The 23,024-nt window shown below is 47.2% G+C and overlaps 1 protein-coding gene across 1 annotated transcript in view; it reads right to left on the minus strand.

Annotated features, from left to right (window-relative positions):
* The window catches only part of LOC142571158 (uncharacterized), an 86,381-nt gene that overhangs the window by 17,146 nt on the left and 46,211 nt on the right, over positions 1 to 23,024 (minus strand). The window contains exon 2 of the mRNA XM_075679436.1: positions 19,390 to 19,533. Within this exon, the coding sequence (XP_075535551.1) occupies positions 19,390 to 19,533 (144 nt within the window). The remainder of the gene's footprint in view (positions 1 to 19,389; positions 19,534 to 23,024) is intronic.

Below are 23,024 nucleotides of genomic sequence, written 5' to 3' on the forward strand. Positions count from 1 at the left end.
TCTGACGCATGGTACCTTTATATTATCGGCCAGTGAATTTCGATTTAATATCAGAATGTGCTTTGATTCCTTTATTTCGTTTTGTGATTGTGACTACAGGCCAGCAGTTAAAGCTTGTTCCGGAGAGCTTCTGAAAAACCTGAATCCGTTTCGTTGAGGAGACCTTCCTCGAGAATGGAAACTTGTTTCCTACAAACAAGTGGAATTAACCGACTGCCTACGGTCTGAATACTGCTGGGGAGGGGGGGGGGGGGGAGTGGAAGTCGGCGGCCAAGTATCGTGGCCAGCCATGGAGGGAATAAATGTCTGGCCAAGGCTGTTTCTAAAGTACGTCCGTATATGAGTAAGAAAAGAAAACACTTGGCAATGAGGTTGCAGCGCGACCATTGTGAAGGGCTGGCTACAACAAATTTGTTACCGAAGTGGGAACTACGACGCGCCGAAATACGTTGCCAGCGTACCGGACACAACGTTGCCTGTACGCTGAAGCTCTTTCGCAAGTGCCTGACTTCCGATGATGTTTGAGGTTTAATGGCTCAAGGGCCAGGTATGGCCAAAGAGCGCCATGTTGCTAATGAATTTGTAGTGGTATAATGGGTTCGGTGAAGTTAATGTGACGTGGCTGTAAAGAGGCCTAAAAGAGTTGGTGTAAATTATATAAAATCTACACGTAATAAAATTATGGCAATGATTAATGCCGTGTACCATGATCACTAAAATGCATTAAGAAAGAATGATGCATTATATAAAATATGCGGGATGCTAAATTGCTTAGAGTACTACTGCCTCGCCAGAGCCCTTGAAACACAAGGGCCTAGAGACATGTGCTATTCGAAATAATTATCACAGCGGCATCCTCCGAAGAGAGGAGGCGCTACGAACTAATGGGGCTAATAACACGTAGCACATCTTTAAGGAAACCTAGGACTGCGTTGGTATCAAAGAGCGGTTCTGCACCGAGTAACATAACAGGATGAAGGGGGATGTGCTGCCAGTATGCAAAGAAAAAATGTTTCTTTCTTTCAGATTCGGCTTCCCGGCATCTCAAGAGGACGTGGAGGACGGTCAGCCTCTCCCCACCTCTCCCCGCATGCTTTGCACAGGACGGAATAGAGTTCAATAATTATGAGATTTTTGTGGTTACAGAATGGCATGAAGGCCTTCACAACACTAAGGGAGTCCGTATATATAACTGATTTCTGGAGTTTCGATTTCTTTATATGCTTTACAGCGGACAACAGTGCGTAGGCTTCAGCCGTAATCATACTAGTTTCCGGATGCAGTACATCGGATTCCGAGAAGGATGGACCGACGGCTGCAGAGGACACCCCGTCGTGTGACTTCGCTGCGTCTGTGTCAAACTCCGTGCAGGAGTGTTTGTACTGGAGTTCCCGGAAATGCATTTGGATTTCAATCTCTTGAGCGCGCTTTGTAACGCGCATGAAAGATATATCGCATTGTATCAGCTGCCACTCCCAATGAGGTAGCAGCTTGGCTGGAGGCATTAGGCGAGGTTTGAGGAGTGAGACATCCATTTCAGCGCTAAGCTCCCTCACACGCAGTGAAAAGGGCTCTCTTTGATAGGGACGATTGCGAAAGAGTGCAGCGTATGTCATATCGTAAACGGTATTAAAACACGGATGTTGAGGATTAGAGTGGACTTTCAGAAAATATGCTTGGCTGATGTATGTTCTCTGCATATGGAGTGACCACTTATTTGATTCTACATATAAACTTTCAATAGGGCTTATCCTGAAAGTGCCAGTGGCCAGTCGGATTCCTAGATGGTGGACCGGATCTAGCATCTTTAGCGCGCTCGGAGTGACAGAATGATAGATCACGACACCGCAGTCCAACCGTGATCGAATGAGGCTCTCGTAAAGATTCATTAAACATTTCCTGTCACTCCCCCATGTTGTGTGGGATAAAACTTTCACTAAGCTCATTGTTTTGAGTCATTTGACCTTGAGATACTTTATGTGTGGAATAAATATTAGTTTAGAATCAAGTATGATGCCTAAGAACTTGTGTTCTTTGTTCACAGGTATTCGCTGACAAATCATTTGGATACTGGGATCTGCAATGAGCCCTTTGTTTCACGTGAAAAGCACGCAAGAACTCTTGTTGGGGTTCACTTTAAATCCGTTTTGGTCTGGCCATTTGAACACTTTGTTCAAGCCCTGTTGTACTTGCCTCTCACATACTGTAAGGTTGCAGGATTTGAAACCTATCTGGATGTCGTCCACGTAAACAGAATAAAAAATTGCTGGCTGTAATGAAGCACGAAGGGTGTTCATTTTCACGATGAAGAGCGTGCAGCTAAGCACACCTCCTTGAGGTACACCAGTTTCTTGTATAAAAGGTCGCGACTATACATTGCCGATTTTAACGCGGATGGTACGCTTGGACAAATACCTTTCTGCTATATTTACCATATTTACACGAATGCTCATTTCCGATAAGTCTCCCAAGATTCCTTATCGCCACGTTGTGTCATACGCCTTTACGATATCGAGAATTATCGATAAGAAGAACTGTTTATTTATAAATGCGTCCCCGATATTTCCTTCAATACGTACAAGAGGATCAGTTGTGGAGCGCCATTCTCTGAAGCCACAGTGATAGGGATCAAGCATTTTACAGTGTTCAAGGAAATTAATGAGTCGCCGAATAATCATTTTTTTCAAATACCTTACGAAGGCAACTTGTGAGGGCTATCGGGCGGTAACTTGCCACTGGGGAAGGATCTTTGCCTTGTTTCAAAACAGGGACCACAATGGCTTCTTTCTATGTAGTAGAAAGGTACCCTGCATCCCAGATGATCTTGAAAAGTGTGAGTAGTGTAACTTTCGTATCATTGTGTAAGTTTTTGAGCATTTCATACATGATTCTATCAGATCCCGGTGCAGAGCTCTTGCATGCGCTCAAGGCAGCTCTGAATTCGGCAATACTAAAAGGACAGTTGTACGGTTCATTCTGTCGACATTTTCTTATGAGTGGCTTACATTCTTCTATTTGTTTATATTTCAGGAAGGATTGCGAATAATGGTTTGAACTTGACACGCTCTCAAAGTGCTCCCCAAGTGAGTCTGCCTGATCTTGCGGTGTGTCGCCCTGCATATTTACCAAAGGGAGTGCATATGTTTGCCGCCCTCTAACCCTATTAACCCTATTCCAGACTTTGGCGTCATCTGTAAACGAGTTGATACTCGATGAAAACTTCTGCCAACTTTCTCTTCTGGCCTGTGGGCGGGTTCACCTGCCTTGGGACTTAACTTCTTTAAAGTTGATCAGATTCTCTGCAGTGGGAGAAGCGCGTAGCAACCCCCACACCTTGTTCTGTTTATTAAGGGCGATCCTACATTCGTTGTTCCACCACGGTACACGTCATTTGCATGCCAAACCACTTGCTTCGAATATGCATTTTGATGCGGCATCTATTATGAATGCTGTAAGATACCCCACAGCAGCATAGATTTCTAAAGAAGACATATCAGCCAATGAAATGCTAGTGACAGTTCGAAATTTCTCCCAGTTCGCTGTATCTATCTTCCACCTAGGCGCTTGTGGAAGATAATCATTTTCTTTAGATGTTCTTAGCAGTATGGGGAAGTGGTAGCTCAAGTAAGGATTGTTCGTAACTTCCCATTCGAGTCCGGGCAGTATAGAGGGGAAAACTATACTAAGATCTATTGAAGAAAAGGTTCTCTTTGGAAGAGAGTAAAATGTGGGATCCTTCTTATTTAGCAGGCACGCACCCGAAGAATAAAAGAACTGTTAAACAAGACGACCTCGCGCATCTATACGAGAGTCGCGCCATAGGCAGCTGTGCGCATTGAAATCGCCAAGAACAATATAAGGTTCTGGTAATTCATCTATAAAGGACTGGAATTCACGTTTGTTTAATTTGTAGTGTGGGGGTACGTGAAGCGAGCAAATGGTGACGAGTTTATTTAGGAGAACAACTTGAAACGCCGCTGCTTCAAGGGGCGTTTGTAGCTGTCAACGCCGACACGAAATGCTTTTATGGATAAAAATGGCAACACCACGCGATGATACAACAGCATCATCGTGATCTTTGCGAAACGTGACATATGGTCGGAGAAAGCTTGTGTGTTGTGATTTTAGGTGTGGTTTCCTGTAGACACAGCTTTTTTGGATTGTGTTTGTGGATAAGCTCTTGCACATCATCAAGGTTCCTAAGAAGACCTCTAACATTCTATTAAGTGATTTGTGTATCCATATTAAAAGTAAATTGGTGCTGTGTCAACGGAAACGGAAGTGATGCCTTAGATTACAGAGATCTTTCCAGGCCCTATAACGGGGATTTTGCCCTTTTAGGAGCGTTCGAGGGAGCCTCGCCAACCCTTAGGCCCTTGGTGTGCCGTGAGCATAGGTGTCCATTGCCTCTTGTGAGGCGCCGGACACGCGCTCTTGCGATCAAGAAGTTTCCTGAGAGAATCCCGCCTCGGAAGGCAAGGCCCCTGCGCCCACCAGCCCGGAGATCGATGGGGCTCCCTGAGAGATTTGGCTGCGCCGGCTGCTGCCAGCGCTGGAAGGGCCCGGGGAGGTCGGGGAAGCTTTGGTTGCGCCTACCATCGGGGTCGATGGTCCCTTCTGTTGGGTTGATGGAGCAGCGCTAGCTACAACCGCCGCGGGGGCTGATGACGTAACTGCAGACTCACTGCTTGTAGGTCGGACAGCCGCCGGAGGATGTTGTGACACTGCCCCCTGATGCGCCACATCGGCAAAGCTGCTCAAGGCAGGTATGACACCCGCCTACGTGCCTCCTTGAAAGGTATGTTTTCTTTGACTTTGATTGTGACATGTTCTTTTTCTCTTTTCCAAGACGGGCAGGACCGCGAGTATGCAGCATGCTCGCCATCACAGTTTACACAATGTGGAGTGTTCTGGCAGGTTTCAGAGGAGTGTTCATTGTTACTATACATGGCACATGTCAGCCGGCCTCGACAGTTCTGTAAACTGTGCCCGAACCTTTGGCACTTAAAGCCTCGAGGAGGATTGCGCACGTGTGGTGTAACTCAAAGTTTGATATTGTCACTTGGTCGTGACGTCAAAGAACACAGTGCCAATACTGTGAAAGGCAAAACTAGCTTTTATTGGGCGAACCTGTGCCCACAACACACGGTACACTTAAAGCACAACGATGGCGGCGAACACAGTCGGCGATCGTCGAAAATCTGATCAGCGGGTCAAGCGCGTCGGCTTTTATAGATCAGTCGTGAAATATTCCAGAGTATCCGCTGGAACCCGCGGGTCTTCCACAAAGTTCTACACCCTTTGCTTTGCGCATACATACAATCAGATTACACAAGTTGCGGTGAAAGACAGTGGACGGAATCATCGATAACATTCCAGAAACTTCCTTTACATGCACGCGCGTCCTGCGCTGTGCGATAATATTTGTTAGGCGGTGAGAAGTTGTGGCCCGATAAAGATAAAGAAGTACACGTGTCATTACCCCGTTCTTAAAAAGCATCGTCCCCATGCTACAAATATAAGAGAGCGAAACATAAAAGGACACTTATCAACCAAAAGTAACAAAACAACGAGAAGAAACAAAGTCCAAAGGTCAGTTACGCGAAGTCCGAAAGTTCATTAACGCTGGTAGTAGGGCTTGAGTCGCACAACGTGGACTATTTCAGGTCGTGAGCGGCGCCGCTGTGATAGCGAAATGCTGTCTGGCACGACCTCATAGTCGAGTGCGCCAATACGTCGGATGATCTTGTACGGTCCGAAATAGCGACACAAAAGCTTCTCGCTCAGTCCTCGTCGGCTTATAGGGGTCCAAACCCAAACACGGTCACTGGGCTGGTACTCGATGAAGCGTCGTCCAAGGTTGTAGTGTCGATTGTCGGTGCGCTGCTGGTTCTTGATCCTTAGGCGGGCGAGTTGTCGGGCTTCTTCGGATCTCTGGAGAAAGGCCACGACGTCAAGATTCTTTTCGTCAGTTACGTGCGGCAGCATGGCGGCGAGCGTCGTCGTCGGGTTCCTGCCGTAAACCAGGTTAAACGGCGCGATCTGTGTTGTTTCTTGCACCGCCGTGTTGTAAGCAGAGGTTACGTACGGTAGGGCTGCGTCCCACGTCTTGTGCTCGACGTCGACGTACATTGCTAGCTTGTCGGCGAGGGTCTTGTTTAGGCGCTCCGCGAGACCATTCGTCTGCGGGTGGTAGGCAGTTGTCCTCCTGTGGCTTGAATGGCTGTACTGCAGAATGGCTTGGGTGAGTTCTGCTGTAAATGCTGTTCCTCTGTCGGTGATGAGGACTTCTGGGGCGCCATGTCGCAGCAGAATGTTCTCGACGAAAAATTTCGCCACTTCGGCTGCGCTGCCTTTCGGTAGAGCTTTAGTTTCAGCGAAGCGGGTGAGATAGTCCGTCACCACGACGATCCACTCATTTCCGGATGTTGACGCCGGAAACGGTCCCAACAAATCCGTCCCGATCTGCTGAAATGGTTGGCAAGAAGGTTTGATCGGCTGTGGTAATCCTGCTGGCTTTGTCGTTGGTGTCTTGCGTCGCTGACAGTCTCGGCATGTCTTGACGTAACGGGCGCCGTCGGCGGTCAGACGCGGCCAGTAATACCTTTCCTGTGTCCTCGACAGCGTTCGGGAGAGTCCGAGGTGCCCAGCGGTTGGATCGTCATGTAGGGCGTACAGTACTTGTGGATGCAGCGCTGACGGAACAACAAGAAGGTAGCTGGCGCGGACTGGAGAGTAGTTCTTCTTTACGAGCAGGTTGTTTTGTAAGGTAAACGAAGACAACCCGCGCCTAAATGCCCTAGGTACTACGTCGGTGTTCCCTTCCAAATACTCGACGAGGCCTTTTACCTCCGGGTCTGCTCGTTGCTGTTTAGTGAAGTCTTCTGCACTCATTATTCCGAGGCTGGCGTCGTCTTCCTCGTTGTCTTCCGGCGGGGGATCGATGTGGGTGCGTGATAGGCAGTCGGCGTCTGAGTTTTTTCGTCCGGACTTGTAGACTACCATGAGGTCATATTCTTCCAGTCTGAGGCTCTACCTCGCCAGCCGTCCTGAAGGGTCCATCAAGTTAGCTAGCCAACACAACGCGTGATGGTCGCTGACGGCTTTGAATGGCCTGCCACAAAGGTAAGGGTGGAATTTTGCTGCAACCCAAATGATGGCGAGGCATTCCTTTTCAGTCGTAGAAGAATTGCCTTCCGCTTTTGACAGCGACCGGCTAGCATAAGATATCACCCGTTCATTTCCGTCTTCTGGACTAGGACGGCACCGAGGCCTAGGCTACTAGCGATCCGAGGCTACTAGTGTGGATTTCGGTATCGGCGTCTCCGTCGAAATGTGCAAGTACCGGCGGAGACTGCATGCGTCGTTTTAGTTCTTGAAATGCGTCGGCCTGCGATGTTTGCCATTTGAACTCGACATCAGATTTGCTTAGATGCGTTAGTGGCTCAGCAATGCGTGAAAAGTCCTTGACAAAGCGCCTGTAGTAGGCAAACATGGCAAGAAATCTACGCACTGCCTTCTTGTCGATGGGCTGCGGGAACTTTGCGATGGCAGCTGTCTTCTGCGGGTCGGGGTGGACTCGAGACCTGCTGATGACGTGGCCTAGGAACAGCAGCTCATCGTAAGTGAAGCGGCACCTTTGTGGCTTCAGAGTGAGCCCTGGTGACTTGATGGCCTCCAGTACTGTTGCAAGCCGCCTAAGGTGATCGTCGAAATTTCCAGCGAAGACAACGACGTCTTCCAAGTAAACGAGACAGGTCTGCCACTTCAATCCTGCTAACACCGTGTTCATGACGCGCTGGAACATTGCACGCGCCGAGCACAGTCCGAATGGCATGACCTTGAACTCGTACAGGCCGTTTGGCGTGATGAAGGCAGTCTTTTCGCGATCTCCCTCGTCGACTTCTATTTGCCAGTAGCCAGACTTGAGGTCCATCGAGGAGAAGTATTTAGCGTTGCAGAGCCGATCCAATGCATCGTCTATCCGTGGAAGGGGGTATACGTCTTTCTTCGTGATGCTATTCAGTCGACGATAATCGACGCAGAAACGTAGGTCTCCGTCCTTTTTCTTCACTAGGACAACAGCAGATGCCCACGGGCTTTTCGACGGCTGGATGATGTCGTCGCGGAGCATTTCGTCGACTTGTTGCCTAATAACTTCACGTTCTCGCGTCGAAATTCGGTAAGGGCTCCGGCGGAGTGGTTGAGCGCACTCTTCGGTTATTATGCGATGCTTTGCACCTAGTGTTTGTTGAATCTTCGATGAAGTCGAAAAGCACTCCTTGTATCGTCGGAGAAGGCTTTAGAGCTTTTGCTGCTTGCTCATGGGGAGACATAGATTTACGCCGAAGTCTGGTTCGGGGACTATGGTCGGCGGGGTAGATGCGGCAGAATCTGAGAGGACAAAGGTATTGCTCGTTTCCACAATTGCTTCGATGTACGCAATTGTCGTGCCCTTGCTTATGTGCTTAAACTCTAGGCTGAAGTTGGTTAGCATCACTTCCGTTTTCCCTCCGTGGAATCGAGCGATCCCTCTTGCGACCCAAATTTCACGGTCTAGCAGTAGACGTTGGTCACCCTCGATGACGCCTTCTACGCCGGCAGTTGTTTTGGTGCCAACGGAAATGACAATGCTAGAGCGAGGCGGGATGCTGACTTAATTTTCGAGCACGCTTAAGGCATGGTGACTACGAGAGCTCTCCTGCGGTATCGCTTGCTCTTCAGACAGGGTTATCGACTTCAACTTCAGGTCGATGACTGCACCGTGTTGGTTTAGGAAGTCCATGCCGAGAATGACGTCGCGTCAACATTGTTGGAGGATAACGAAGGTGACAGGGTAAGTCCGGTCATGAACGGTAGTTCTTGCCGTGCAGATTCCAGTCGGCGTGATGAGGTGTCCTCCAGCGGTCTGAATTCGAGGGCCTCCCGATGCAGTCTTAACTTTCTTCAACTGGCGGAGTAATCGGCTCCTGTGTCTTCTAAGGCGGTGACTGCGTGGCCGTCGAGAAGCACGTCGAGGTCGGTGCTTCGTTGTCTTGCGTTACAGTTAGGTCTTGGCGTCAGATCACGGCTGTGTCGAGTTGATCTGTGGCTGGTATGGGACGTCGTCAGGTCGTCTTTAGTCGTCGTATTCTTTGGTTTCACACTTCGTAGGGACGGCGGAGTGTCGTTATGTCGTCGAGGTAGTTTTTTCGTCGTCTTCGTCGGCGGTGGAGGATCTTCGTCAGTTCGACGAACAGCAGCCGCACCTCCATCAGTTGCTGCTTTTAGTTTTCCGGATATAGGCTCGCTGACCGGCCCCGGGCTGGGCCAGTGTATGGACGGCGCTGCGGCGACAGGTAGCGGCCTGTTGACGGCGAACGAGATGGTCGTCGAGAGTTACACTGAGTGGCGGCTAGGTAATCGGTGATGTCACGTAGGCGCTCCCCAAGCTGTGGACGCGGAGCGTTGACGGCAAACCCTCTCAGTCCCAAGTCGCGGTAGGGGCATCGGCGGGACACATGGCCTGCTTCTTCGCATTGATAGCAGAGCGGGCGGCGGTCGGAGGCTCGCCAAATGTCCGTGTTCTTCGCGTAGGTGCGCTGGGCGACGGATGGGCGTGCTGGTGGCGGCGGCGGCGGACGACGGAATTGCGGCGTTATAGGGCCCTGGCGCGGTCACGGAGGGGCGTCTTGACGGCGTGCGACGGCGGCGTAGGTCATCGCTTCTGACTGGGGCTGCGGTAATTGAGGTTGCACGTCAGGAACCCCAAGCGATCGCTGAACCTCATCTTTCACGATGTCGGCGATCGAGGCCACTTGAGGCTGCGGCGAAGGCAGGGCCTTGCGGAGTTCTTTGCGCGCAATGGCCCTTATGGTCTCTTGGGGATCAACGGAGCCCAGCGCTTGAATGGCGCACGGAGGCGTGAGCACTTTGCGGTTATATTGCCTAGTGTGCATTTCTAACGTTTTCTCAATCGTCGTAGCCTCTGTCAGGAACTCAGCTACGGTCTTCGGTGGGTTTCGGATTAGTCCGGCGAAAAGTTCTTGTTTTACGCCTCGCATCAAAAAGCGCACATTTTTCTCTTCGGACATTTCCGGGTTGGCGTGCCGGAAAAGACGGGTCATCTCTTCTGTGAAGATGGCGATGGTCTCATTGGGTAGTTGGCCTCGGGCTTCCAGCAGAACTTCGGCCCTTTCTTTTCGGACAACGCTCGTGAACGTTCTCAGGAAGTTACTGCGGAACAGGTCCCATGTTGATAAGGTGGACTCCCGGTTCTCGAACGAAGTCCTCGCGGCATCTTCCAAGGAGAAGTACACGTGTCGTAGCTTATCCTTAGAGGTCCAGTTACTGAAGGTCGAGTTCCTTTCGAAGGTTTCTAGCCAGGTTTCAGGATCCTCCGACGTAGCTCCACGGAAGGTAGGGGGTTCTCTGGGTTGTTGAAGTACAATGGGTGATACTGGGACAGCGATTGTTGTCTTGGCCGCAATCTTCTTGGCCTTCTCAGGTAGAAGTCCGTGCTCCGGGGGCAGCTGTTGTAGACGACGGCTTGCTCGATGGTCCGTGACTACGTTGGTGCTCTCTTTACAGTCCGGGCTTGGATCACGGCTTGTCGGGGGCGTCCGGTACATGGACGAAAAGAACCTCCACCAGATGCCACGTGGTCGTGACGTCAAAGAACACAGTAGCAATGCTGTGAAAGGCAAAAGTAGCCTTTATTGGGCGAACCTGTGCGCACAAAACAGGCTACACTTAAAGCACGTCGAGAGCGGCGAACACAGTCGGCGATCGTCGAAATTCGGATCAACCGGTCAAGCGCGTCGGCTTTTACAGATCAGTCATCGAATGTTCCATAGTAACCGCTGGGACCCGCGTGTCTTCCACAAGGTTCTACATTATTCGCGTCGCGCATACATGCAATCAGATTACACAAGTTGCGGTGAAAGACAGTGCACGGAACCATCGATAACATTCCAGAAACTTCCTTTACGTGCATGCGCGTCCTGCGCTGTGCGATAACATTTGTTAGGCGGTGAGAAGTGATCGCCCGATAAAGATAAAGAAGTACACGTGTCAATATAACCGGCCTCGATTGACTCGGGAAGGACACTTGAGCCGAAAGTGAGTATCAGGTGCTTCGTCTTGATCTCTTTACCATCTCGCCTCATCTGAATTCGTTTAACATTTATGACATTTTGTTCACTTAAGCCCTCCAAGAGTTGTGCTTCAGTGAGCTCTAGGAAGTCATCGTCTGAGACAACGCCGCGGGTGGTGTTCAGAGTACGGTGCGGGGTTACTGTTACTTGAGTCTCCCCAAATAACACAAGTTTCGGCAGTTTCTCGTATTGCTTCTGATCTTGGAGCTCCAAAAGGAGATCGCCGCTTGACATTCTCGACACCTTATATCCTGTACCAAAAACTTCAGTCAAAGACTTGGAAACAAGGAACGGTAAAACGGATCTCACTAGTCTATCTGGTTTTTCTGAGTGAATTACGTGGAATCGAGGAAGGTTGTGGACTTGTCCGAAAAACTGAAAATCATCTTCGGGGCACTCTCATTTCTGAGGGCGATCAGGTAGTTTAGAAAAAATAGCCTTTTCCATAGGTATAGCTGTGTTTACGGCCGCAATGCCAACCACCCACCATGGAGCAAAACAGGGGGACATGACTGAAATTCCTGCTAGAGAAACCGTGCCAACGCCAGCCGTACATCGCTGCTATAACCAAATATAGTACAATCAAGGCTGGCTAGCCCCACAAGGTTAACTCTCTCCGCCGGGAAACTAGGAAGCGAGGAAAAATGAAGAGAAGACAGGAAAGATGAAAAAGGCGAGAGAGAAAGACGAAGATTGGAGGGGAGGACAGGAAAAGGCGACTGCCGATTTCCCTCCGGTGGGTCAGCCTGGAGGTGCCGTCTACGTGAAGCAAAGGCCAAAGGGGTGTTGCCTCCGTGGGGGGGGGGGGGGGAGGGCTTAACGGTCCGAACACCCATCATCGGCTCAACTCCCAGGATCCCCCTTTCCCCGGACACGGCTAAGCCGCGCACGGCTACACGCGGGGGATCCAACCCTCGTGTGCTCAGGTGCGTGGTGCCGCCACACACCAAACGCCTGCTGACTCAGGCACCCCGCAGTTCAATTCATTTCTGCGCACCCGCCGTGGTTGCTTACTGGTTTGGTGTTGGTCTACTAAGCAAGAGGTCACGGGATCGAATCCCAGCCACGACGGCCGCATTTCGATGGGGGCGAAATGCGAGAACACCCGTATACTTAGATTTATGTGCGTGTTAAAGAACCCCAGATGGTCCAAATTTGCGGAGTCGCCCACTCTGACGTGCCTCATAATCAGAAAGTGGTTTCGGTAGGTAAAACTTCGTAATAATAATAAAAAACTATTTCCACGCTTCATACATCAGAAATGCAGGAAACAGGGACAAAAAGCGTTGGCAATCGACAAGCTTGACAGGATCCGTGTGCCGCTGCAGACAGTCAGTAGCAGTGCGACAGCGATTGTTATCAATATTAGAGCATTATATAACATTAGAAAAACTTCGATTCTTGTGAGAATGCGAGATCACCACTCGTAATATGCAATAAATGTGAACAGGGAAAGAACACACACACACACACACATATATATATATATATATATATATATATATATATATATATATATAAATATATGGAAGTGCAGACGAAAATAGAAGAAAAGATGGAGTATATTTCCCAAATCAGTAGGGGTACTTGATACTGTATTAAAAAACTACTTGCTTAGCAATAAAATTTCATATCTCTATGCCTCATATTGAGGTCATTTATATCACAAGAAATTATTTTATTCAACAGTCTGCTTAATTGATAGTATATGCTGTTAGAGCCATGATTAGTCTTATATTAGTGACTAAATAATAATTCTACAAATATTTCTGGAATGACAAGTGCATTTTTCTTGTTTATTATATCAGTAAGGTGTTTTTTTCATTGCTTAGTTGAATGCAATATGTTGCCTTTCCGGAACCAGTTTGCGAAATAACGTATAGACATTCCTTTTTGTTGAATCTTTTCTTGCTTATGCGTCATTTTGCATCTACTGTGACAGATTGAATAGCACCGAACTTTGCGCTTAATGCAAGGCATATAAATGCGCTGTTTTTCTAAAATGTATTTTGAAATTTTGATAGCGTGGTTTCAGTGATCTGTTTTTTTCTAGTCCTGTGGAAAGGGCTAACTGGCACACGCTCCAGCATCTTGTGGGCTTCTTTAAGGTAGTTGTTTGTAATGATTTTTTAAAACGACTGCGATCTCTGTGGTGCGACACATTTCGTACTGTCCATGCTGTACAGAAGGAAAGATGCATGCTTGCTTGTTATCCGCCAGGAATATGTAGCTTGAAAAGTACAAAAAAGCTAGAAATCCATGTAAGACCAATGTAGGCCCAAATAAAAGCCGGACTACAAAATATGGGCCATCCCTAAATCTTCGTTTCTAGGACATCAAAATCATGTCCGAATGTCCATCCACAATTATGAAGAGAAATAGGACATCTGCTGCACGGCCTGCTTCGGATATCCTATGACGGATGTGCCAAGGTTGTGGCTCGCGTACCTTTTTCGACATACGCGTGATATTGGTCCTCCTATTGAGGCCTTGTCTTAGTTTACTCGTAACAGAGTTATCTATTCTCGCATGCTAGAACTACAATCCCAAGCATTTGTGTCTCCAACTCAATTGTTCGTCGAACTTTGCAAGTACTCTCAGGCAATTTACTTTGAAAATTTCACTTAGCTCAATAACTCACTTGCGCTCGGCGCAAGGCCTAGATGAATAAGGAGTGTGTCGCCCTTTTGCTCAATGCTGTGCGCGCGTCACGTGTGCATAATACGTATCTATTCCTAATCCGTGGGCTGCTACCATGACCTAAATTATAGCAAACACTGTGCAAAAGACCCTCACGTGTGCGTATAATGAGACTAGAATCTCCCCATGATGTTTCTCACGGTGGTGCAAGGGATGTCAGCAGGAAACGGCAAATGCAGCCGAAGGGTCATGTGAGGGATGTACGCAGGATAGGGGCGACACGTTCCTGGGACATCCATTTGTGCTGGCAGTGGATGTCCATAAATATCAACAGTACCTCACTGTTGTCAATACGATGTTATGTTCTAGGTAGGCCCAGAAATGGACAGACATACAAAATCTCATGGAAATTGCTAAGTTTGACAGGTTGGCAAGAACGATCGGCTGAATTCAGGTCGGCACGATACTAATTGACCGGTGTAAGGCAGTTGTCAGTCCCGAAGAGCGGCCCAACCGATATGGCCAAGCATGGGCCACACGTTTCATAGTTGGCCACCACGTACTTGCTCGATGTTAGGCTGAGCGATTTCTTACCTTTGGGGTGTGGCTGGGCCAGCAGGGTTTGGTAGCGCTTTGCTCAGCTGTTTGTTTTATTGGCACGTTTTGTGTTTAATTTTTCTTTTGTTTCGGCATGTTCACCAAAGGCCATTTTCTTTGCCCTATGGTAAAGACCGTATTAAAAATTTAAAATCGATAGGGACTTGGCAACACTGGTCACGTAAGCCATCGTTCTTACGGCATAACTGCGTGGCGGCTGTATTATAGACAATTGATCTGTACAAATTGTTGATCGGTCCGTGTATTCGCCTCAATAACACCAGATATGTGGTTTTCTGCATGTTGTCTACCACCTAACTTTGTTGTTATTACTGTGGAGCTTCTTATGGTTGGGTTCTGGCCGATCTCGTCTCCATGGAAATAGACCATCAGTTTTTCATACGTGGGCCGATCGTAAAGATAGTGCAATGCCGGGCCGAACCATTGCGGAGCTTCAGTTTGCGATTAAAGGGTCCACACTCAGTATTTCGCTGCTCATGCTTTTTCACACATTGGAAGGGCGCCGAATGTTGCGATGGCTTGCGTAATTGCTTAGGCGAAATTGTCCGATTTCTGAATGCAGCACTGTACCTGCTTCGTGATAATAATTTTTTTTAATTTTGTCGTCGCACTATTTTCATACAAGTGCTACATGCTTTTCAGTGCTCAGTCGTTGACGATTTGTGTGTTACATTTATTTTATCGAAATTGTTACCAAACCCACTGGAGCCTCATCGTCGTCACCGAATATACTTGTTCTAGTAGCAACCGCATGCTACCTTGCTTTTGGTTGCTTTTACTAGGGTTAGTAGACGAATAACTCAAACAATTCGGTATCTCATATCGCTCACCCCTGTCTCTCTAAACAGTATCAATTTATTCGTAACTATAATAGAGTGGACTTCGAAAACATTATCATTGAGCTACAAACCTTTTCAGACGCCTATTTCACAAAATTGTATGAAGAACCACTGAAAAAAAAACAGGTTATTATTTAGGAATGCGCTGTGGGAATGCGGTTTTGGAAGAAATGAATATGTACCCTTCGTAGAATACCCAAAGCAAAAACATCGCAATTGCTCATTGTACCGATAAAGTTGCTCTTAAAGAAAAAAAAACGCGTTTTTCGTCGCTTTAAAGCCAGCTGGGGCGCGATCGGAGACCTTTGTTCGGTACGCGTTCTGTTCGGTTGCGGCAACATCACAAATTGGCAGTGTGCAAAATTTCTGAGAACGGGGCGGAGAGAGCAGCCAGTCGGCAAGCGGTGAACTCCCCGGAAGTTTACTTCCCTCGTTTGTCGTCTGCTTGCACGCAGTATATTACAAAACGAAATGTTTCTCTTCTTCCAATGAATGAAATCCTTATGTAAATTTAGTCTTCTCAAGCTTAAACACGTTTTTAAATAGTATTAGGTGTGAATGCTACAATTTATAATTATTAGTTTCTCTGCGTCGTCCCTAGGTGGTGTCGCGCACAGCGAGACCAACGAAAGAAAAAAGAAATGACGCGAGCAGTGGCGCACTGTTCAAGAGGTAGCAACAACATTCCAGTGGCTCGCTCACACCGATGATGAGGTCGACTTCGCCGTACAACCTACGCAATATTTGTTTCGAGAAACGAAAGCGACGCCGGAATTCGCTGTCTGCCATTTCTTCAAACGCGTTTCGCAATGCCACCTGCTCTCCCTCCTCGAGCAACGCCAGCGCGAACACCGAAGTGCCCAACGCAAGCGCCATTTTTCTCGACTTAAACTATGGATTGGATGCGAACGTGCTAATCAACTGCCTAAGCCACCGTTTGGATCCAATCCAATCCACCCGACGCGCCATGCGAAGCCTGTCTCGTAACGAGCGATGATCGCTACAAGCTTCCCAACTCCTGCCGGGTTCGGCGCCCAGCAGACAAAATCTCGGGGGAGGATGATTGACAGGAGCGTGTCCTCATTTTGACGTCACCAAAAACGTGCCTGCGCCCCGCGGCTGGCGACCTCGGGGCGGAGTAGGCCAATCGGGCGCGCGGGTAACCGAACGAACGCGCCGAACAACCATTTCCGATCGCACCCCTGCTGTCCGCGCAAGCGGTCTGCTTAATGTGTGACCCGTCGGAGTGTAAACACGTCATTCGCGATGTCAAACACAAGTCTTATCAGAAGATTTTCCCAAATGCGTTGTCTACTAACTCTCGCAGGTTCTGGAGTTCAGTAAGCATGCGCGATTTCGACCATATCCGGCTTAAATCTCATAGTGAACTCTTTTGTGCCAAATCATGAGTGCTGTGGTTTTTGAAAGAACACATTTTTTTTGTCCTTCCATAATAATATATTAATTGCGGTTCCATAGTTTAGTCCTCCAGGATTTTTTTTATTGGAATGCATCACTGTGGACTGGGTCGGGATACAAAATCTGCCATTGTCTGCCAAAAGTGCCATTGTCTGCTGGTGGGGATGGTATCAAATATTATATTTCTTGAAAAGCACTGAAACACATTTTTCTGTTACGGTGTCCCCTATTTTCACTGGTTCACTGCAGATGAACAGGTTACCGAATCACTGGAAGATAGGCAAGAAGATTTTGGTACACAAGTAGTGACGCCTTTACGACCCTAGATTACAGACACATATTTAAAACGTCAATATCGTGTAAACATCTGGAGCCAGTAATGTATTGTCATTACGTGCTCTGTATGTTTCATTACGCTCTAACTGATTGATTGACTCATTGGTTGATGATTGATTCTTTATACGTGCTCTGCTATGCATTTTTCGGTTTCAGCTTGTACTTGACTTGTGGTTTCGTCATCGAGCCGTTTGTTTCGACGGTAGCTCGTCTTACAGTCGGGGTGTATATTACCAGAGCCATAATGTGGGCCAGTTACTAGATAGTGGCGCAAAGAAACAGCGCTTTCCAGCGGGAAAACAGGAGACGACTCAAACGAGCGCTGAGTAGCAACCAGAATGCCTTATCGCAATTGAAAAGCTACATATATGCGGGTATCGCCAGCTATACTACAGCGGGTGATGCTTACGAATCGGATGGATATGACAACAAATTTTTGGGCGAATATACGCAGCGTTCACCATACGTTTGGATAGAAAATGTTCCAAAACTCTCGAGCGTGTTTTGACTGCGATATGTCTTCAGTACTTTGCCAGTGCATGGCATTGAAGCCACGCCGAGAGCGAACAACGAAATGCAATTTGTAAACACATCTTCATTTCCTTCTCTTGTTGACGCCCGCATGTATGTTGCATTTCCTTAGGAATAGACATTGTGATTGCTATTCAGCCCTCCCGCTGTTTTGTTCAGAAGCACTGTTTCTTCGCCATCCGAATGTCACTGGCGAGTGGTCGCAGTGGCGCGGCCCTCTTTTGCTTGAGGCAGCCTTCTTGCACCGTGGTCGTCTTGGCGGCATAGCACCGCCTCCTTTGCGCTGCGTAACTTCAGCTCTTCTAAAGGCTGATGATCCGCATAGGGCGTAGTCCTGAGACGAGCCCTTTTGGACTCACGCTCGCCGACATGAGAATCCTTCGAACTCACTCAGGCTTACGTGTAACAAAATAAAACTCACGCAATATTTACTCAGCCTTATTCGCGTTCACTGGATTACTCATGCATTCAGGCTGTGATCAGGCTGTGATCCAAGTATGATCTACCATGTGATCAGACTTGGAGCACCTCATGGAACAGCGGGCACAGAGAGACATGGAATCAGTGCGCTAAGACTAACTCACAGGACCCGCTGCCATGGCTTTGTAGCCATAAGTAATACTTGTTGGGGTGCCAGTTGGTGCATGTTTTCAGAAGAGAGTTGTAGCGCCGAAAAAGACAACACATAAAACATAACATCCATAACTCATAGCCCCATCTAACACAGCACATAACACATGGCCCCCATCTATCTCCATTTATAAGACTGAAACTGTTTCTTTAGATACACGGGCGTGAGATACGTGCGTGCCTCACCTATCTTTTATCCGCTTTTATTTTGTAAAAAAAAAACCTCGCGTACATGTGTGGTTCTTGTTACCTATCTTGATTTGTCCTTATATTCATTCGCATACGCGGTGAAAAAACAGTTGCAAGTTGCGCCTGTCCCGTCTCGCTTGCTATGTGTTGTCTTTTTCGGCACTACAACCCTCTTCTGGGATTGTAGCTATAACTCTCTGCTGCTCAGCTCTAAGTCACAGGTTTGGTTCCCTTTAGCGGAGGCTGAATATTGAAGGGGCAAAAGGCAATTTATCCAATAGCCTCCACTACGGCGTCTGTCATAATCCACTTCACAGTTTCGCAGGCTTACCCATTAGGTGCCCTGAATTCTCAATAAGTAGCATGCGTAGTGGCATTTGTTCAATTAAAATCTAGATGCCCATGTTGTGACACAAAATTCGGAGGGCTTCATCAAACTGCAGCAAATCAAGCAGATATGCATCTACTTGTGCTTGGTTTCGAGTAGGGACACGTTGCCATGCAATCGGAAAATCGTACATATACTGTTTAAGTATCGCTTCTATACTTTCTTCGTAAACGGTCATTTTTGCACCTATAAGTGCATTGACACCAGACTGTATGCAAAGCTGGCACTCTATACGCGTAATAGTTCATTTTGTGGACATCATCTATTGACTCACACAGCGTAATGCGTTTGGCACCTCCCATGTGTTGGTAGCCATTTCGTTACTCCAGTATACCGCAAAGTTATACACTGCGTGGCCAAATCAATTTCGTTTTCTTCATATCAACTTGCATAATTGCTACACGAGCTGCACATCATATCAATTGTTTCACGTTCTATCACAGACACCATGGTTTGTGGCTTCTCGCAAATTTTTTGAAATATCTAAAACTTCAGCACCATAGAATATTACATGTAAAACGCCGCGATTGAATATTGTTTTCTTTAGCGATGACCGTAAGCTGCCGGTTGTAAGTTGAGGCGCTTTGTCATGTGCCCTCCAACCAATCTTTATTCATTGCGAAATGTGGCGTGCAGTATTTTGACATGTCGTGAATACACTTACCACCAAGGACGCCCAGTACAAGTGTGAGGAACAGTATTCCATTAGCAAAGTAACAGGCTAGGAAAGTGACGCTGAGCAGGAAGCCTCCGGCCACTGCAGCTGCCCAGACTGTGAGGAGCTCTATCACCGTGCCTCCGAGAAGTACTGCGCAGGCAAAGGAAACCGAGGCATCGTTAGTCGTGATTTCTTCCACTCACTATTGCGCGTCTTTCAATTTTGAAGATAAAACATGCGTGGTGTATATACCAGGAAGGAATGAGATACCAGCCGTTCATTTGAGCGCGGGCGGCCGTTATGAGCGTAGGACTGGCACCCGATAATGCGCTCATTTGTAATGATGATCTGGTTCAGGTAAGGCAGGAAGTACCAAACATATCGGAGTGGACATATATATAATTTAAGCAACAAAAGTTTCAAGCCGATCATTGCGCCACTGCCGCTGTCCGCTGGGGTACAGAGAACGTACAAAGACGCGGACTAAATAGCATCGTGAAAATAATTCTGTCCAACTTAGTGGGCATAGGAATGGGCATGAGTTAGTGGGAAAATTCATCCCCTACTTAACTGCAAAGTTGAATCAGACATGACGCAGGTATAGAGCTTTACCATTGTGTTGAAGAAAACTCCGAGGTAACCAAAGCCCTTCTTATGAGTTGCGCATGGGAAAGCATTAATATCCGATGGAGCGCTGCTTAGGGGTCCTTCCTCTTATGAACTCCTCACGGGCAAGCGAGCGTGTTGAGATGCTTAGCGCGTTTTGATCTGGCCTTACCGAGGCGCAGTTAGAGCGTAGGCGAGGGCTTGCGCGGACGAGGAACGCACGGATGACGCAGGCTTCTGCAAGAAAGAGGGGGATGTGCCTAGCGGGGATGCCTTCTTCCTTCAAGCAACACCTGGTGCCCTAGTGGCCGGCAGGTGCTCCCGTTTGCTTGCTGTCCTACATCTAGGCGCGCTCCTGTAGTGACGTTGTAGCGAATGGGAACTCCGTCGAGGTGGGCTCGTGTCGTGGCGTCATAGCCAATCGGAATTTAGGTGGTGATTCGCTGCTGTGAACGCCGGATTTTTCGCAAAATAAGCCATTTGACGCTGTCGCATCAGAAATCACATGAATGCAATATTTGAACCAGCCGCAGTGATAAGTACAGTCTGCAGTAATTCATTTAGTAGAGAGTTCTTGCAAATCACAAGATAGAGGGCAACTTCTTGATTTCGTAGAGAAGGGTGCAGAGCTAAATACAACGTAAAATTCTCAGGACATTGCTCCCCATTTTTTAACTTGTGTGCCGGCGTAAAAGCAGTGCTTTCAGGTGCTGAAAAAACAGCATATGCCCAAGGTGGTTCGAAACGTGCATGATATTGTTTTTTTCGCTACTTTATTTTTTCGGGTCGACGACAATTTTCCCATTTATCTGGTCAGTTCTCTGCTAGCCGCATGTGTCATGGATCGTGATGGCAACATACCAACCTCGGCTAGTCCAATAATTCGCCAGAGAGGTATTATAGAAAGGAATTGAAAAGGTGGGTGGCGCGAAAAAAGGTCCTACCACCTCTAATCTGGGATCGAAGGTTGGACTTTGCGTAAACATTCGATGCACGCTGCCAAAGGCATTGCGGACCACAGTGGAAGAAACTCAACGAAGGACAGCCCATTTCGCGTCCAATGTGCCGGCGTTCTGGGATGCCGAGCTTACCGACAGCTGAGGAACGGCATGACAGGCTTCCTTTTTTTCCTCTTACCCGCACTGCAGGATTTAATTCATGCCACAACATCTTTCACGAGATCGAATATAAACTTTTGAACTTATTTGTTACCTCTGGGAGTGAGCTCATTTTCCGTGCTTTATATTTTTAGCACTTTACACTGAGACGTATAAGTTGCAACACATGCTGCGATCATAGCATTATAGCCTGACGAACGGTGTTTTGAATGGACGTATGGCACTAATAATTGCTCAGAGATTTTTTAGAATTCTTATAAGAAACTTTAAGGAAGCACCTCTATTAAAAAAATGAAGTCATCAATTTGTTGTTTTTATTATAAGTAGTCGGTAAAAAATTCTGGACTACCCAAATATGCATTTACTTCCTGGTTCCCACCTTTTGTTAGGTCACGCATAAAAAATGAAGGTTTCTTGGCCTCATTACTAGTCATAGTGACGTCCATACTATGGGGGAATGCAGTAGCCGTGCACATGTGGAAAATGGTAAGCTCCTATTAAACAGAGAGCCTTTGCTTTGACTCATTACAGCAGGCACCTGGTTTGTTTTTACCGCATTATTTAGGCTCTAAACATAACTGTTGTCAGGTCAAGGAACATGCAGAAGCCTTCCCATATTTCATTACCGTTTTTTTGATCAGCTTTTCAGTGCAAGCAAGGTAGTCTTGTGTACGGTTAACTGGTGCTGGAGCCTTGACTACTTTGTTCAATTCATGCAGAGGGCTGTACGACAATGTGAAGAGTTTTAGAATGTTGTAAAGAAATGAGAAAGGCAGCTTTCACAATTGGTGTTGAAAATAAAAAAAAGTTCAGAATCAGTGAAGCTTCGCTATAACTACAGTCTGAAATCGACGGCGTGCTCTTGTATAAGTAAAAACCCCGCAAGACAAGGAGGATTGCGCGTAATAATTTGTACATGCGGTATCGAAGCGCTGATGGTTAAAAGATAGTCACGGTGGTCAGCATAAAGTTGGACTTCCTATTAGTCGAACACAATTATACAAATTCCACGCACTCATCAGTTTCTTGCGTTGTTTCAGAAAACAGATAACCCGAGACAAGCTCCTCTGTGTTCACTGGTGCTATCAATTAAAAACTAGGTTGCCGAGTTGACCAAAGCGAAATATTTGTATTTTTTACAGAAGAAGTGCAAGGGGCACTTGAGTCCAGTTTTGATGATATCTCCAGTCGAAGTTGTTTTCTGTCATCAAAATTCTGTCAAAAATTGTCAAATCTGAAAACAAGTTCAAGCTCTGTCGTCATTTCAGGCGGCGAGTGATGTTGCTAGAAGAATAATTGCAATGGCAATATTTAACCGCGCGTAATAGTGCAGTCAGTAAAATTTATCAACTTCTATAGGCATGGTAACGAAAATGTCTTAGACATAGCTAGACACTAGCTTATCGCCAATCAACTAGTACGTGAAAACTAGTTGTATACAGCGACTCGCCTTTTTGAAATCTTTACAACCAGCACGAGCGACTCCACGCAAGGGAGCTCTCAACTTCCTCTTGACTGCTCTCGCCAATAGCAAATATGACCGCGAGTCGAAAATGTTTGACACTTCGATGAATAGTTGGAGATGTTGGTCGCATTTTTGAGGATAACTTTGTTGGTGCGCATCGTTGAAAAGTAGCTGCGATTGAACAATTTTCTGTGGCAATGTTTGTGAACCCTATCGGGACATTTGTGTTCGATTGATCATCATCAACAAGGTGAATAGATTGTACCGATTCTGTGCTTTCTGTTCATTTACCGTCATAGAGTTGGTCATTTATTTAGTTATATATATTTTATTTAGCGACCACCAAGTCAAACGCAGACCATTTCAAGAATTTGAAGGCTACAACGAAACTACGCTCTTCGGCAAAGAAAAATTAGTACCCTCAAACCATTTTCTAATGTACAGTCTGAGAG

Source organism: Dermacentor variabilis, chromosome 2, assembly GCF_050947875.1.
Source record: "Dermacentor variabilis isolate Ectoservices chromosome 2, ASM5094787v1, whole genome shotgun sequence".
Lineage (NCBI taxonomy): Eukaryota > Metazoa > Arthropoda > Arachnida > Ixodida > Ixodidae > Dermacentor > Dermacentor variabilis.